At 45.8% G+C, this 18,463-nt stretch overlaps 2 protein-coding genes across 6 annotated transcripts in view; one reads left to right on the forward strand and one right to left on the reverse strand.

Annotated features, from left to right (window-relative positions):
* The window catches only part of NIPAL3 (NIPA like domain containing 3), a 53,298-nt gene extending 41,749 nt beyond the window's left edge, over positions 1–11,549 (reverse strand). Inside the window, exons 1-2 of the mRNA XM_041766573.1 lie at positions 11,419–11,549; positions 7,657–7,984 (exon numbers count right to left, since the gene is read on the reverse strand). Of these exons, the coding sequence (XP_041622507.1) occupies positions 7,657–7,749 (93 nt within the window). The 5' untranslated portion in view covers positions 7,750–7,984; positions 11,419–11,549. The remainder of the gene's footprint in view (positions 1–7,656; positions 7,985–11,418) is intronic.
* A 140-nt stretch (positions 11,550–11,689) lies between these two features.
* STPG1 (sperm tail PG-rich repeat containing 1) overlaps positions 11,690–18,463 on the forward strand; it is a 50,783-nt gene continuing 44,009 nt past the window's right edge. For 2 of the 5 annotated variants that reach the window (XM_041768339.1, XM_041768345.1), the window contains exons 1-4: positions 11,690–11,819; positions 12,185–12,328; positions 15,522–15,640; positions 17,883–18,023. In XM_041768339.1, coding sequence (XP_041624273.1) covers positions 17,951–18,023 — 73 coding nt within the window. In that variant the 5' untranslated portion in view covers positions 11,690–11,819; positions 12,185–12,328; positions 15,522–15,640; positions 17,883–17,950. The remainder of the gene's footprint in view (positions 11,820–12,184; positions 12,329–15,521; positions 15,641–17,882; positions 18,024–18,463) is intronic. The other 3 variants (XM_041768340.1, XM_041768341.1, XM_041768342.1) reach the window with 3 other exon arrangements.

Genomic DNA, 18,463 nt, shown 5'->3' on the forward strand with positions numbered 1-18,463 from the left:
GTGCCCCTCTAGTGTACCATTTTAATTCCCTTATCATTTCCTTCACTATTTATTTTCTTAGTGATTGTGTTGGGGATTATAATGACTATATTCAAGCATGTAATGAAGAATTTATAATTAAATTTATATGTACAAATACTATACTGAAAAAATATTATAGTACAGGGATGCCTGGGTGACTCAGTGGTTGTGTATGCCTTCAGCTCAGGGCGTGATCCCTGAGCCAGGGATGGAGTCCCGCATCGGGTTCCCTATGAGGAGTCTGCTTCTCCCTCTGTCTGTGTCTGTCTCTCTGTGTCTCTCATGAATAAATAAAATCTTAAAAATATTATAGTATAAAAATATTATAGTAAATAATTAAAATACATGTATTGAGATGTCTGTCTGGCTCAGTAGAGTATGTGACTCTTGATATCAGGGTTGTGAGTTCAAACCCCACATTGTGTGTGGAGCTTAAACATTTTTTTAAATAAAATATATGTATTGAAATACAGTATAGACAATGGTGTAGTAAAATTAATAAGATGTTAATTTCCCCAACCCTTTCTAGGTAGGTTAATCCAACGTGCCTCTAAATGAAAAATTATAATTGACAATGCCTTTTTGGTAAACCTAACAGAAATTGTTGAGGAGTACATATCACCCCAAAATATGTCTTTTTTGGCAAACTGATTATTTAGAATTAAAGTTACTTAAGAAATAGCCAGCAAAGGACGAAAAAAAAAAAAAACCCACAACAACCCTCTCCCCTTTCTAGAGGCTCTTGGAGCTCCCCTCCACTTGCTAGGTGTGATGCTGCCTGATTCAGGAATCAATTAATAAAGCCAATCAGATCTTCAAAATTCACTTGGTTGAATTTTTGTTGTTTCACACCTTCTATCAAAGAAAATATTAAAAAGTGAAATTTGCATATTTTACATTTTTTCTTGTAGAGAAGTATTATAAGTATTCATACCATTTTTAAATGTTAAAAGATAGACCCTGTTTGTGGACAAAATTCTGTTGGGGAAACAAGGGAAATACAAAATTAAGGAGAAAAAGGAATGATGTAAAATTTCCAACTTCTAAATAAGAGCTTTTTCACAAAGCTGATGGCAGGGGGTAGGGGAGCTTTATATTCCAGGGACTATAAAAAAAAATACTAGTATTAAAATGTGCCAGAAATGACATACTTTACTTGTAACACAAGTTTTAAGTTTTAGATGTCAACCAAAGATATGAATGAGGAAATACACGGTGTTTCTTTAGAGGGTCAAGTCTGAACACTCCAAAGGAAGCCCTTTCCTAAGTGTGGTACAGAGGATACAGAGCAAGGACCTTAGCCTCATGGAGGTAGAGATTGGGGCCGATTGCCTGTCTGGCAATCAGCCCAGAAACTCAGTTTACCTACACTAATGATTAATGGCTGAAAGTATTAACTGGCAGTCATTCTACAACAATTGCCTCGGGCAGGTAGGAGACAAAAGGACTGATTCTGGCTCCTGGCTCCAACAACACCTCACAGCTGCCTTATTTCCTTTATGGGGACAAAGGCGAAATGGAAATAGGCTCCAGGGGTTGTACAGAAAGCTAAGACCAGAGTGAGTGCTGTTCAGAGGACAAGCAGGGGTCACAGGGCTACAGACAGGTTCAAAGGTAGGTGGGCTGGGAAATTTGTTTCACCTCCTTGGCTAGCGGGGACGATAGTGCTGCTTTCTCAGAGCTGGTGTGTGGCCTTCCTGAGATCATGGGAAGAAAGCACTTACCTTGGGAACTTAGAATTAGGGTGAATTTTATGAAATTGCCACTGTTCAGCCATTCTGATCTACACAAAATGGCAGTTTCAAATGGTTCAACCTATAACTGCTAGCCGCTAGCTTATTTTTACCCCAAGAGACCAAGCTGTCCTCTGACGAGATGAGGACAAAATCCATAAGGCTGCCTGAGACTGTGTTGTTAACAACCCTCCATGGGAAAGTAAAGAGATCAAGAAGGGAAACCTGGGGGGCACCTGGGTGGTTCTTCAGCTCAGGTCAGGATCCCAGGGTCCTCAGATGGAGCCCTGTGCCCATTCCCTACTCAGCGAGGAGTCTGCTTCTCCCTCTCCCTTTGCCTGCCACTGCCCCTGCTTCTGTTCTCTTTCTCTGTGTCACATAAATAAATAAATAAAATCTTCAAAAAAAAAAAAAAAAAAAAAAAGAAGGAAAACCAGCTGCTGCCACTGCACAGACAAGTCAACACTATTTTGGGGAAGAGAATGGTGAGGGCCGAAATCTAAAAAATAAAAATTATAAAACTCACAAGGATAATCAGTCTGAGCAGCAGGAAAAACAAGGTTAAAAACAAGGTTAAAACAAGGTTAAAAGGTTAATAAAGGCCGGTCTTCCTGGAGTATTTTCATACATACAGATTAGGTGTGGTGCGAGGCCCTCTCCATGCATTGTCTTTGGGCCACAACCACAACCAACCAAGTGGGGACTATTAGGAGTCCTCATCCCTGCATACAAGCTCAAAGGACTTTACTCTGAACAAAGGGTGGCCCAGAGAAGTACAAGAACATGCCCAAGGTGGGGACGAAAGGGTTTGTGTGGCTCGAGGCCTGATTTCCAGTCTCCTGGTGGTAACTACTCCCCCGGACCATCTCCCACTGTGTGCTCTGGGGTGTCCTTCACAAGTGATAAAAGAAATTAGGAAAAAAAAAAACCCCGCCTCATAAGTGCTACATTCCCACTCGTGATGTGGGCAGCTGAGGTTTCTTTTATAGGCCATTTCCACAAACATATTAATCTCCATGCATAATAACCGGCTATGGACAGATGTGCTTAGTAACAGCGCAATATAATTAAATATCCTTTCATCCAGGCATTTCAAAGGGCTTCACCAATGTTAATTATGCCCCAAGCTCTTGGGAAGTGGTGTTTAGTTCAACTTTATGAGTATTTAAAGTCAAGCAAAGGCAATGCCACTGGCCCAGGGGTTACACAGTTTGAACATACACCTATTAGCAGCCCTCAGGTGTCTGGCCTAAGAGTGAACTTAGGTGAGCAGAACTCCTGACAGTAAGCTCCTCTTCCAGACCTCAGAGCTTGAAAATTGTCAATGGGTGTGCCTGGGGATGCCGGCAGGGAGGGAGGTAAGGAGGGGTGGTGCCTGGGTGGGTTCTGCCTCTGGACAAGCCCCTGTACTCCCCTTCTACAGAGGAACTATTCCAGGTGTGTTCACAGAAGTTACCTAAAGTGTAAGTGTTCAACAAATAAACGTGGACAGCTAATCCAGAACAGGGACCCGGCCCTGGACTGCAAGAGTCTGTCCTAGACTGAAACAACAGTTTCCCACAGAGGGGCAGGCTGTGAGAACCGCCTGGTGCTGGCCTCAGGCCAGCGTCTTCACCTGCAAAGTCTCTGGTTCTTGACTTCCTTCACCTGCAATGTCAGATACGGAGGATGTTTCTGAGGCAACAGTTAATCCAGCTCCCAACTGGCTCTTGACTTCACTGGGCACAGTCCACTGAGGTGGGAAAGAGGGAGGAAGGGGGCAGGGGCCATCCTCATCTTGAAGGCAAGTACAAGGATCTCAGCTACCTGAGAATGACCAAGACTTGGCCAGAGTCACAGAGCGAGCAAGCGTCAGGGCCAGGCCTGAACAGGTCCCCCCAACACTGTGCTCCCCAACATATTACAGATGAGGAAGTAGTGAGGCCTCCCAACTATCAGGAAGCTTATAATTAGGACACAGGTAGACCCAAGTGGGACATTGGGAGAATAGAGGAGGCTCTATCAATATAGACAGACATGAGGCACAAGCCAGGACTTCTGGTCACTATACTCGTAGCACAGTCTCTGGATGGGAGACTTGTCACTGGCGAGGGGAGTAGGATGAGGGCAACACACGAAGAGCAGGCAGCAAGGTGTCAGACTCAGTGGCTTTCTCAGTGTGGCCTCAACAGACCTCAGTATCAAGGGCAGGGCAGCAAGACCAAAGTCACTTCTCTCTCTGTTTCAGGTTTCCTGGGTGGACGGCAAAGACCAACAGGTCCTGGGCTGGAGTCCTGTGTGACTTCGGGGGGGGATCAGCTTAACTCTCTGAGCCTCAGCCTCCCCTCTGAAAAGTGGAGCGACTGTAAACTCTCACAGGATTGTCACGTCACATGAAATAAGGCACGTGTGGAAAGATCACCTGCCACATGAAAAATACTAACACAGTCCTGGCTTGTTACTATTATCTTTACCATTTTCATTTTTACTATCACTATTATTAGCAACAGCTCTAAGGGTGGACCCTTCTGGTTCCAAGAACTGATCTTCTCCCAGCTACAACTCCGGGAAAAAAACTGTTTCCAGAAAAGCAGCCAAAGGTCACAGACGCAGAAAACCTTGCTTGGGTAGTGGTGTCCGAGTGAAATCTCAGCTCCGATCACCTGTTCCAACACCTGCTTTTCATCTGCCAACAAGGGCCTCTATTTAAACACCACGGTGATAAGACCAGTCATCACTTGCTATTTAAACTGACCTCCCACAATCCCTTAGGCTTAAAAATGCCCATAGTTAAGTATAGACCGTATTTGGGCTTGCTCTGAGGGTCACTCAGATTCAAATACAAAAGATGCATCTGTCTGGCTAAGCAGGTTCTGCTAACCTGTAACCTCGCTTCAGGCCACCTCCCTGACGCTTACCTTCTCCAGCAGGGGAGGCATTATCTTCCCCAGGATTGCCATTTCAAAACTTAATAATCAATGTCAGGGAGAGAAGGGGCCTCTCAGAGTGTCTGGCACAATGCAGGCAGCAGGGAGTGGTGGATAAAAGCAAGGGCCTTGGCAATGCACAGACTCAATTCAGATCCTAGCTTTATTACCTATTGACTATGTGGCCTTAGGTAAGTGAATTAACCTCTCTGTGCTAGTTTCCTAATATGTAAGATGGGATTGTAAGAGTACCTGCTTTAGGGGGCTTTGTGAGGATTAGCACAGTCCCCGTCATATAGTAAATCCTCAACAAATGTTAGCTGCCATTATGATCATGGTGATTACTATGGTCATTGGAACTGGCTGTGGAAGCGTGATAAAGGACTTGCATTTTCCTGCCAGGAAAACTGCCAAAGGTGATATCTGAGCTGGAGCTGGGAGGAGAGGTAGGATTTCTATTGGTAGAAACAGGGGATGGTGCAGGCAGCTTCAGTTTCCTTCACCTGTACATTCAGGTCATCCTCGTAATTACCCTATAGGATGGATTTAAAACTGACCTGCAAAGAGCTGCATGACTTCCCCCCAAGTTATAATGATAAAGAGAGCAAGAGCGTTGGGATTTGAAGGCAAGTTTCTCTGATGCTAAAGGCCATGCTCTTAACACCTGTTGCATCTCTACCTTTGTATCAAATTCTGTCCTGGAGGGTAAGATACTGACAGAAATAGCTTCCCTCACCTCCTTGCTAGACTGTACACTCCTTCAGGGAAGAGATATCTCAGGTATTTATACAGCCCCCATCCATGCCACACAGGCACCGAAAGCAGGTGCTCAGCTGAAATGCCTATTTGCTGAAAAGAAGAAACTGAGACTCGAAACTGAGCCTCCAGTGCCAGGAACCCGTGGCGATGCTGCCTCATGGGCAGCTGGCCTCTTTTCACAGACCCCGGCCCCAACAACCAGGGCAGAGAGCACAGCTGCCACTGAAGGCAAATTCCTGACTTCACCCCATTGATCAAGCTGAACTTGGGCCCTCTTAATGTTCTCCTTGCACCAAAGATAAGCGATGGTTGGGGGCAGCCCACCCATCCCATATAACCACCTTCCACTGAGAGCCATCCCAGAGGGAGCCCCAGAAACCTGTTTGCTGTGTAACCCCACCGCAGATTGGACCATGGTAGACACCTGACACAAGCTGGCCAATCAGATCTTCCCAGTAGTTGCAATCTCCACTGCCCTTCCTACCTCTGGTTCCAGGAGCTACCCTGTAGCCTTAGGATAGTTTTCTCTTTCAGCTCATCGCCTCTGAAATGAGTTTTTATTCCTTGCAACCAACAGCCTTAACAAAATAAAGGAGGAGGGAAACAACTTCCCCAGGCAGAATTAACTACACCTCCCTTTGCTTTACATACCTTCCTCTGTTCCTTTTAATAAGCACAGGCGCTTCTGAGCCAAGCACCCTCTGCATGCTTCGTGCAAAGGCTAGGTGCTTTTCCATTGATCCACATGATTGGAGGGATGAGGGATGGAGGGAGGTGTTACTACCACCATTCTACCTATGACAGAAGCTCTGAGAGGCTAAGCCGTGTGTCCAACAACACTTAGCTAGGAAGGAGCAGAGTAGGGATTCGAACCCAGGTCTTCTTCCCTTTATCCCACCTTGAACTTCAGTTTGCTTGTAACTTGGCGAGTGTGCCTGTCTCCCATCTCGATTCATTTTTTTATTTTAAAAATTTATTTATTTTAGAGAGAGCAGGCATGTGCAGCAGGGAGGGGGAGAGGGAGAGAGAGTCTGAAGCAGACTCCATGCTGAGTACAGAGCCCAACAACTCCAGGCTCAATCTCACAACCTGAGCCAAAACCAAGAGCCTTAAGCTTAATGGACTGAGCCACCCAGGTGCCCCCTCCTCCCTCAATTCTTAAGCTTGTTGGTAGAGTCACCATGATTGATTTATCTCTGCTCTAGCAGGAAGGTATTTCTGTAATAAGTAACTAAATATTATTTTGTAATTAAAATGGAAACTTATTAGAAATTTCATCTGGGGGAGTGTTCTGTGTCTTCTTAGTATTTTTGTATTTGTCTATTTGGCATCCATTCATCATGGAACCTACTAATACTGCATTTTCTTATGTTCTGTGTACTTGATGCTCTGGCATTTGTGGCCTAGCTCATTAAGCACCAGACCATTTCTCCCCGGGCTAGCCAATTCTTAGAGATAGGAAAAAAGCATGCCCTGCAGCACTGTTTACAGTCACCTTAGATGGGATCCCTGGGTGGCTCAGCAGTTTAGCACCTGCCTTCCGCCCAGGGTGCGATTTTGGAGTCCAGGGATCGAGTCCCACATCCGGCTCCCTGCATGGTGCCTGCTTCTGCCTCTGCCTGTGTCTCTGCCTCTCTCTCTCTCATTCTGTGTCTCTCATGAATAAATAAATAAAATCTTAAAAAAAAAAGTCTATTACAGTCACCCTAGATTAGAAACAACCCTGAATAGCCAACAATAGAGAACCAATCCAGAAAATTTTGATATGACAACTCAATCATCCAAAAAGGACATGTTAAAGCACTACTCAATGACATGGGGGAGAAACCCACACATAGGCTTAAGTGAAACAACCAAGATACAAAACTTTCTGTACAACCTGATCCCAAATGTGCAACACTGAAAAAAGACAGGAAGGAAATATCCTGAAATATGAATAAAGCTTGCCTCCCGAGTAATAGAGTAGGTGATTTAAAAACAAACAAATCTAACTAGGAGTGTGTTACTTTAAAAACAGTTTTTTTACCTTTCTATTTTTATGTCTTTCTCTAACCCCCTATTTCTACGTATTTTAGTGAACATTTCTTTCCTCTGGATTACACGTTCTCCTACACATGTTGTGCCTGTTTCTGCCAATGACAGGCACGCAGACCCGGGACGTGTCTGTGAGCCAACGCTGTACTGTGCTACCCCCTTGTTAGAAAAACACAAAATTTCCAAACCACAAAAGCTCTTGCCTTGTAGGAGAAGGAAACCTCGCCGACCGGGTGGGCGCTGCTCGTGGGTGGGAGCTGGCGCAGCTGCAGGGCCGCGCTGGGGGCTCGGTCCATGGTGCTCTAGTGGCACATTCCCTGGGCCTGGCCTGGGAGCTGGAGCGGCTGCTGCTACGCGGGGCCCAGACTGGAGACCATCCTGGCGTCGTTCACCTCCTCTCGCCAGCCATCGGAGGACTTGAAGACTCTTCTGGATGATTTACAGCCTCTTTCTCTCCTCCACTCAGGGAAGTGCCAAGTTCTCTCTCCCAAGCAGACAGACAAGGGTGCGATTCCCTATGCCGGCGGTGCTCTAGGGTGGTGGGGAGGAACATTAAAAATGCATGTACCATGAAGCATTGAGCCCAGCTTTGTTACATGAGGAGAGAATACTATGAGGACAAAACACCAGCTGCCATGAGAAGTGAAGCCATTAAAAAAAAAAAAAAATGTATCATGCCTTTGGCCCCCTTAATAAAGACATGGCTCATTTACCTCAGAACTGTTCCCTCTGGCCCTTAAGAATCACCTTTTCTCTTCCTCCCATCACATCCTAAATCCTGCCTTTTCTATAGGCTTCCACAGAAGTAAAACATTGCCCTTGCCTACCTCTCCAGGCCTCCAAAAAAAATATCCTGCCATAAAAAAAAAAAAAGGAACCATCTGTGTTCTGACTTAGGGAAGAAAGAATGGAAAGACAAGCTACCTCTGTGGATGGTGGAAGAACTGGGATGCTACAAGGGTCAGCTGAGCACAAGTGAGGTAACACTGGGCCCTAGGAGAAGACCTGTCTGACCAGATCACATCAGCTCTGGGGGACTCAGGTGCCTCATCTGTAAAGTGGGGGTATTAATGTGGCCTCAAGTAAAATGAGCAATGACAGTAATTCTCATTAGCTTTATTGGACTCATATTTTCAGCACATGTCAAGCTTTTCTACTAAATAGAGAAGAAAGATGACGTATATGCTCCCAGGGTTCTGAAAGGCATAGGCAAAACCCCTTACCACAGTGCTAAGGGTTTCTTTGAGGTCTTCCTGGGCAGGGGGGATCCATACAAATTTGGATTCTACTACAAAGTCTATAATTAATTAATTAATTAGTTTATTTATTTATTTTTCAATGTGGGGACTTAAACTCACAACCCTGAGACCAATACCTGAGCTGAGATCAAGAGCCAGATGCTGGGGATCCCTGGGTGGCTCAGTGGTTTAGCACCTGCCTTTGGTCCAGGGCGCGATCCTGGAGTCCCGGGATCAAGTCCCACGTCAGGCTCCCAGCATGGAGCCTGCTTCTCCCTCCTCCTGTGTCTCTGCCCCTCTCTCTCTCTCTCTCTATCATAAATAAATAAATAAATCTTTAAAAAAAAAAAAAAAAAGAGCCAGATGCTTAACCGACTGAACCGCCCAGACACCCCTCTATGCTATTTTAATATAAAAATGTTTCAAATAGCTTTTGATTTGTCATATGCTACCTATTTTCCCTGGCCAAGTCATTTAACTTTGCAGTTAGTTCTCTCTGCTGTAAAATACAGATAATAGCGTTCCTACCCCTACAGAGTTGTTGTGAGAATTTGATGAAATAATGCATGTAAAATGCATGCACAGCAAATGGTCAATGAATGGCAGCTATTATTAGTATTAATTTTATTTTTATCAGCTTAATTGTTTAATTTGCCCACAAATATCTTTCATGCATTCATGCAACAAATATTTATGGAGGGCTATGTGCCAAATGGACACAGCCTCTGCTATGCCCCAAGTCTTCAGTAAGTTGTCTTTTGCTTGTCCTACAACTTCCAGTTCCTTCTGTTATCTAGCCCTACCCCCAGGAATGCTGGTTCCTGGTGTGAACAGCACAGTCATATATCAGTGTCCAATGTCTAGCAGACACTGGATGCAAGGCTTAGCACAGGGGCAGCCACAAAGACCATCTGGCTCACTTTGTCTCACTTTATTGAAGGGCCTCAAAATTAAATTATTGCTGCTGCCTCCAGATGAGGTTGTACATGCAGTACATATTCAATATGTTAATTATACATATACCCATATACATATGGTTTATATATATATATATACATATACATATATATACAAGGTACACTCATCAGACAACTTTATAACTCACATCCCATAATCAGACCTCCCTCACTGTAAAGACCTATAAATATTTGGAATCTTGTGAAAAGCATAATTATTCTTCACTATGCTTTTATGTGTGGGTGAAAAGCATGACTGCGTTAAATTTATGTATTTTAGTGTTTTGGATATAGTAGCCTTAGAAAGGGAGAATGGCCCAGGGAGGGACCTCTGAGAGACCCTTGGAAGCTTTCAACCTGGACTGGAGCTGAAGGGACACCGGAAGGGACACCGGAGCCTAAGCTAGGAAAGTATCTGCTGAATCCCCTGTTCAGTTGCAGCTTGCCAAGATCCGGCCCAGAGCTTGGCATGGTGACCTCCATACAATACCTACTGACTGGCTAAAGGCAGGCCTGTGGAGCACCTGGGGCAGCACGCAGGAAAGAATGGAATGGCTTACTCAGGCCTAATCGGCCACAACTCCAGAGATACAACAGCTGTAGCCAGCCCCGCCCACAGGATGTCAGAGAAAGCAAACAGGCCTGCGGGACATGCCAAGGGGGTGAAAGAAACCCAGGCCTCCTAACCTTCTTTGGAACCAGTTGCTTTATTCAGGTGGGTTTCTGTTTTTGCTTCTGTTGCTGTCATTTAATTCCCTTTTAAAAAGCAGCTTCCCTCTGTGCCTCAGGAACCCCCAGGCCTCGGAGGCATCACCAGCAAAGACAGGAGGCTGTCCCTCAGCTAGACAGGAGTTTGGATGAAAAGCTTTGGAGGAATTCTTTGCAACTTGTCCTCCCTCGTAAGGTGCACTTTCTTACCTAGTGACTCTCTTTTTTCCGCCTTCCAGGCACTTTTCTAGCACTACCATATGCCCATGAGGCAAGCGGCCAACTCTGTGTTCCCAGCGACCCCTTAATTCTGAGGCCCTCACAGCCAGCAGTGAGCACAGGGTCATTAACTCCAAAAAAGGAAAGCTAATTCTAGGTGCTTGCTTCCATTCCATCCCCTGACCTTATCTCAATGAATTATTTCACCAACCCACACAGCAGGTTGGACAGATGAAAGGATCTCAGCTCATGGCTGCTAGGAGCAAGGTTTGTATTAGAATTTGGCTCTATCTGGAAAAAAAAAAAAAATCAGTAAAACACACACTTTCCCACCACCTGAAGATTCAGCTTCTGGCTGGTGGTGATGCCAGCTACTCCAAGCCCTTCCCCTTTCCTGGGCTTTGGCTCACTACAGGGTTACACTCTTCAGTGCCCTCCCATGGAGCTGGAAACCACAACTTCCAGCAGCCGGTGCAGATCCAGAATGCCTCCCCGTATCCCACCTGCTAACTCCTCCATCTGCTATTGCCAGGAAGCCAGAGCCGGCGCGTTAGAGGAATGATTTTGGCAAAGTTACTGCATCTCACTTCCTGATTTGCTAAAGCCTGCCATCATCACCTAGATCAGGGCCATCCCGTGGTCCTCCACCCCCCTTGCAAAAATGGGGGGAAAATACCACTCCGAGGCTGCGAGACCCAGGCCGGCAAGGCTGGTGACAGCAAGAAGGGAGGGTGCTTGTACCAGGGGGCGTTAGGGGAGTCCAAGTGCATTACCTTTCCTGAAAAAATGAGGGCTAATTTCAAGTGCCCCCCCCCGCCCCGTCTCAGGCTTAATCACTACTCACCGGGCGGCGTCTCCTCCAAGGCCCACCTAGGACAGGTTTCTGAGAAAGGACTTGGACCCTCGGCGCAGCCCGGGGCGCAGCCTCCGTAGTTCCTTCCCCGACTCCAGGGCGGCCTGGCTGCGGCAGTGTTTTGCTTTCAAAGGCCGCGCGTTGATTTGCCAGGCCGCCTGCCGCTCAGGGCACTTCGCGCCGGCGAGTGGCTGCGAGGGCGCGGTGGGCGGGGCGGCCCCCGGCCATTGGCTGCGCCGCCAAGCTTGCTTGCAGCGTAGGGGGAGCGGCTCGGGGAGGCGGCGCTCACCTGGAGGGGGGTCCCCGCTGGCGGCCGCGCCCGGGGCGTGGGAACCGACTCCTCTCGTCCCCTCCGCCTGTCCCGGCGACGGCTCACCTCCGCTGCCCGACAGGTGCGCAGCCCTACCTTCCAATTCGCGGCCCCCGCCCAGGATTTGCTCCTGCTGTTCCTCCACCTGATACTCTCACCGCGCGTTCGAAGCCGTCGCGTCTCAAGACCCGGCTCCCCCCAGAGCCTTCTCGAGTATTCGGGGCCATATCCACATTACATCCCTTGCGGGGCCCTCCCCTAACACCTGTTGGCCGCGCTGCGTACCAGCCCTCCCAGCGCGTCCGCAGCTCCGCAAATGCCCGGGGTCCTCCGGGGAGCCTAGCGCTTGATGGGTGCGCACCTGTGTGCAGTAGGCAATAGGTGTCATCAACACGTGCGTGGGGCTTACACGCTTACACTTTTCCACTTACACGCATGTCTTTTCAGATCCTGAGACTTTGAGCCCATCCATGCCCATTTTACAGAAGAAATGGCATTTGGGCCGGCACCCCAAAGGAGGAGAAAGAGCCACTTTTGGTTCAGATCTGGAGGCAGAGAGAGCTCAGAGGGAACACCTGAGAGCAGAACGAGGTTGGCATTAAGTAGGAACTGCCCAAAGGACAGCGTGGCTGGTTGCAAGGTTTTTCTGGGGTTTGGGTGGTAGCAGCTGCCATCAGAGGACCCGACCAGAGACAGCTTAATAAGACGTTTGGATTTGTCCTAATTTAATGGGGGGGGGGGGGGTATTGTGGGTTCTGAGCAGGAGAGTGACAAGATCCCTGTGACTGCTCTGAAGCCTGCAAAGAGGGGCTCAAGGAACACTGTATGTCTGTCCTTGTATCGTTGCCCCTATCAATCTTTTTTTCTTTTACTGCACAGGGCTTGGATGAAGGGTGGTTGTCTTCTTTTAACTAGGGTTTCCAGGTAGGCAAAATTCTAAGGCTCTTGGTCTATCGCAAGATATTTGAGGGATCACTTAGATAAACCCTTATTAGGTTTCTGCCACTAATCCAGACATAGTTAACCAGAACCCTAAAATTCTGGCAGATTCCCCGAGGGTTTTTTTTTCTTTTGAAACGCCTCTGATAATTGGCCAACAACTTTTCACGCTAAAGAAACACAGGAAACCATTGGCTGATGTGAGTACTCAGGAGGCGGCCTGCAGGAGGACTCTAGAATGTTAGGCCTGTGGTTGCCATAGCGACAGGGAGGCTGGGCAGGTCAGGTTCAGCCCAGGGGGACCAGACAAGGTAGGAGGCCGTTTCTGCTCTGGGATGGGTCGCGGGGGTCGCAGACAGGGAGGAGAGGACCTGGAGCAGCTCTTGAGACACCCACTGAGACCCCTGGCCTGATGGATACGTGTGGAATTCCGCTGCCGAGGTAGTTGGTGCCCCAGTGCAGGAAGAAGCCACAGTATCTGAGGCCCTCCTGCCTGATGGTGTGCACTCAAAGCCCCCACTTAAAGTGATGATGATAATGACCGAGTGCCCTCCCCACCGAGCTCCTACCAGGGGCATGGGCTTCTGACTCCCCTGCCTCTGTGAGGGTACAAACGGTTGGGGGCTCCAGTGCCAGGCAGTGGGTGGATGAGAAAGAGCTGAGTTCTAATCCCAAATCCACTCCAGCTCCTTGGGGGTCCCTCACCAAAAGCTTTCCTGCTCTGGGCCTCAGTTTATCCATCTGTAAAATGAAAGGGTGAGATTGGAATTTAGTGGTCACTAGAAGGCTGCTAAAGCTCCTTCCAGTTCTTTGACATGCTTTCTCAGTTTCTCATGAAAAGTACAAAGTGGATTATTTCCCTGAGTGCGCTTTGAAAAATGTAGAATACTTCCAAGATGCACCATAGCGTTATATATAACTGAATCAATAAAAATCTCATGTTCTTAAAACTACTCATGCAGGGATCCCTGGGTGGCTCAGCGGTTTAGCGCCTGCCTTTGGCCTGGGCCTGATCCTGGAGTCCTGGGATCGAGTCCCATATCGGGCTCCCGGCATGGAGCCTGCTTCTCCCCCCTCCTGTGTCTCTGCCTCTCTCTCTCTCTCTCTCTCTCTCTGTCTATCATAAAAAAAAAAACTACTCATGCAAATACCCTAAAATTTCACATAAAGTAACAGTATACACGATTTAGTATTATTGCCATACACTTCCCATGAATATGCATGTATAAATTTATAAAATATGTGGTAATATTCTAACATAAATGATGAAGTTTTTTTAAACATGTAGTAGAGTGAAAACATACTTGTATTTATAGTCAGGTGAGTTAAATCTTTATAGACTGTAGCTCCTAAAGGAGAGAGTTGTATTGTGAACACATCTATATGCACTATGGCTAGAATATGTCTATCCCTTGTATTCATTCATTCCACAAATATTATTGAACAACTTGAGCAACCAGTATGTGCCAGGAAACAGACTGGGAGTTCAGTGATGAACTTTCTGTTGGGGAAGACCATAAACCAAGAAATGCATATAAAATAGGATGTCGGTTAGTGAAAAGTGCATTGAGAAACATAAGGCAGGGTCAGGGGCCGAGAGAGAGAGGGTGGTGCTCCTTAAGAGAGAGTAGTTAAGGAAGACATTCCTAAAGCAGATTGAGGAGAGACCCAGATGAATTTGGTGACAAGGCCAGAAGATGATACCCAGCATAGGGAAGAGAAGAATCCACATGCTACAAGGAGGTATTGCAAAAGCTGGAAAGGTTCCGTGTCTTTAGGTGGTGGGACATGACAGCTGCCTTCAAATACTTGAAGAATAGTCATATAGAACAGTGGCTTCCAAATGTTTTGACTGTGACCCATGGTAAGAAATGCATTTTATATTGTGATCCAGCACATACACATGACAAACAAAAACTTCACAAAAGACTGCAGGCTGTGACCTGAATTTTGAGCATCACCAATGTGGAGGAGGAGTGAGATTTATTCCAGGCTGATTCCGAGGGGTGGAATTAGGATGAATGAAGGGGGAAAAGAAATGAATCAACTTTGATACAGGCAAGAACTTTCTAGTAATTGGGACTACCAGTGGACTGCCTCGGGAATTTTCATACTGAGTTCTGGGCTAAAGGCCCAGCACTCTGTGAAAGTTTGACAGCCTCAAATTTTTGCTCTATATTTTGGAAACTATATGCGATATCGTAATTTTAAAAAACCAACCATATGCACTCAAGACCGCCAAATGTCAAATTTTAGCATGTTAATGTTTAGTGTATGCTGCCTAGAAGTTATTATAGTGGTTAAGAGTGAGCAGAAGTCAGACTTCCTGGGTTCAAAGCCTGATTCCACCTCTTACTTCTGGTGTGACCTTGAGCAAGTCATCTAACTCCTCCCTCTAAACTTAAGTTTCTTATCTATAAAATGAGGACAATACTTGACTGGATTGTTGTAAGGACAGCATAAAGTGTTCTATACAAGGTATTTAAGACTGTAAGTGTTCAATAAATGATGGCTATTTTTAAGCCATTACTACATCATCCCTGTGCATGTGTTAACACCAAATATTAATGAAAGCCTACCGTGGACCAGGCAGCAGCATCTACTTCATCATAGGGATCATTGTATTGAGTCCATAAGCACCTTGAAAAGAAAGTACTGTTATCAGTTGATAGAGGGGGCAGTGGGCTCAAAAGATTGACTCATCTAGACTCAGAACTGGTAAATGGCAGAGCATAACCTTGAATCTGAGGATACTCTTGATTACTGTACAGGCGCTCACCTGGGAGCTGCTTGGACATATGCCATTGATAAGGAAGATGGTATATCTTCATTACTCTTTTTTGAGATTCTAGGCCTATGACATCCTGTCATGAACAGTTACACAAGGAACTGGAGCAGTAGGTTACATCTGGGCAGTGCTCTGTTCACACCTGGGCTGCAACCGCTCTCATCGTGGCCTCACAGGTATGCACTACCAAGGCTGGACAGCATTATTAATAGTGCGGACGTTAGGTGGTAGGGTTATGGATTGTTTTAGAATGTCTTTTTAAGTTTCTTATATTTTTCAGAAATTTGATAAGGTGCCCATATTACCACTGTCACAGGAAACTTAAATGTGTTCTAATCACTTGTAGTTCTAACACATTCTTGCATTTTAATTTTTTATTATTTATTTATTTATTAATCTTTGTAAAAAAAAAAATCTTTGTATTTGAGTGTGGTTGATACACAGTGTCACATCAGTTTCAGGAGTCCAACACAGTGATTCAACAGGTTTGAACATCATGCTGTGCTCAGCCCATTAGTGCATTTTTAAAATAAGAGCTTTATTGTAGCGAGGAAATAGATGGTAGAAGAGGTTCTAAGTACTTAATAGAAGTACTAGGACAATGACACAGCACTGTAGGGTGGTAAGTGAATGATGGCTGCTTTTATTTATTTATTTATTTTTAAAATTGTATTTATTTATTTGACAGAGAGAGTGAGCACACATACACAAGCAGGGGGAGTGGCAGGCAAAGGGAGAGGGAGGAGGAGGCTCCCCACTGAGCAGGAAGTCCAATGAGGGGCTCCATCCCAGGACACTGGGATCTTGACCTGAGCTGAAGGCAGATTCTTAACCAGCTGAGCCACCCAGGTACCCTGCTGGCCACCTTTATAGATCTTTTTTTTTTAAATTTTTATTTATTTATCATAGTCACACAGAAAGAGAGAGAGAGAGAGGCAGAGACATAGGCAGAGGGAGAAGCAGGCTCCATGCACCGGGAGCCCGACGTGGGATTCGATCCCGGGTCCCCAGGATCGCGCCCTGGGCCAAAGGCAGGCGCCAAACCGCTGCACCACCCAGGGATCCCACACCTTTATAGATGTTAAGAGAAAATAGAATCTTATAACACTTTTATACTAGAATAGTGGTGTTGCTGTGAACGTTAATGATTTCTGGTGCTTTGCATCTCTTAATTTCTTGGAGTGTGTTGCCAATATCTCTCGTAAATGTTAACATTTCAGTGACAGATTGTCAAGCAGAGAAGATTGAGCATTGCCACTGTGGGAAAGTCAAGTGAGGAACAGACAGTGCAGGTGAAAAGGATTGGTTGGAGCGTGCCATCATTCATTCAGTCCTTCCTTTGTTAGTAAATGGCAGGAGTTCTGGAGGAAGGAAAGATGTGTGAAACAGAGCTCGCCTGTCCACGAAAGGTTAACTGCTATGGACACTGAATCATGCTCCTCTTGTTAACAACTAAAACCCACACTCACATGGAACAACTGGTTTTAGACACAAGGCAGCTCCGTTTGGCAGTTCCTGAGAGAAGGAAAACAAGGGAGAGCTCTGCAAGTGCTGGAACTTTAGTGCTGGGGGCAGTTTCCAGGCCACGGTTCAGGGGGTCGTGGTGGCAAACAAAGCCCAGCTTTCTGGGTTGGGGAGATAGAAATCAGAGTTCAGGGAGCCCAGAGAGGTTGGAATTTATAGGATAGGATGCTGCAGAGGACGGACTTGCACAGATAAAGTTCAGAAATAGGAATAAGGTTCTCCTCAAGTGTTTGACTGATTGGCAATGAATGACCGTGACAGGGAGATGCTACTAGACAACCACTAGAATGCCTAAAACGAACAAGTGTTGGTCAGGACGTGTAGCAGTTGGAACAATATACTGCTATAGGCAGCAACGTGGAAGATCTGCAAAGCTTTGTGCTCTGTGAGAAAAGACAGAGAATGGTATATGATTGCATATACATATGTTCTAGAAAAGGCAACTGTGGTGACAACAAAGCAGTGGTTGCTAGATGTCAGGGTTGGGAGGGTATCGACGGGAGAGAAACACAGGAAACTCTTTGGGATGATGGATATATTTCTGTCTTAATTGAGATGGTATTTGGCACAATTGTAAGCATCTGCCAAAACGTAAAATTGTGCACTTAGAACTAACGAATTGCATTGTATGTCAGTTATCTTGATAAGGATAAATTTATAAAATTCAGGTCTTCATCAGCTCTGTAAGCAGCATCAACAATGAATGAATACTAACCAGAATTCCTGTTCCAGGCAGTGCAATGTGCTTGGGAGTCAGGGTCACAGATCTAGGTAAATCTCAGGTTCTGCCGGCAAGATTACTCAGCCTATATTCTACAGATAGAACAGAACCCAATCAACATAGTAACAGGAATGTGAGATGATCCCTACAAATGCTGTATTTTGTTGTTTCAGGTGCTTAAAAGAACATGTAATAGAATTTTTCATCAAACAAATGGAACATACCACAGAACTTTGCTAAGATGGACAATTCGACACATGAAGCCCAACACCGTGGCAAAAAAAAATCCAGCCATGCCAACAAATTACAGAGAGGTCTTGTGAATTTATTAACAGATATCTTTGAGGGGAGGAGAGAGCTCTTGACGTGTGTTCTTTTTGGCACATAAGAACACAGTTTAGAGGAATATAGCAAATCCCGGGTCATACCAACAAGGCCATCCTTAAGACATATCAGATAGATTGCTTTGGTGGCTCCTCACTGCTTCTAGAGTGATGACTGGGAAGAAACTATGAAAAGAAAGCACGAGGAGGGAAGGAGGAGGAAATCTGTTCATCACACTTGGTATTTCCATGTATCTGGTGAGAATCTCAGTCCTCACACTTAGATGTGTGAAGAGATCTTACATTCTCTATTCCTAAAATTAATGCAAGCCAGCCCCCCACACATGCTCTGTTGGGTTGTTGGCAAGTTTAACTCTGGCCATTATGGGCACAAATCCTATGTCCTCCTGAACTTTTTCAGTAGAAAGAAG

The sequence above is a fragment of the Vulpes lagopus genome, chromosome 8 (assembly GCF_018345385.1).
Source record: "Vulpes lagopus strain Blue_001 chromosome 8, ASM1834538v1, whole genome shotgun sequence".
Classification (NCBI taxonomy): Eukaryota; Metazoa; Chordata; class Mammalia; order Carnivora; family Canidae; genus Vulpes; species Vulpes lagopus.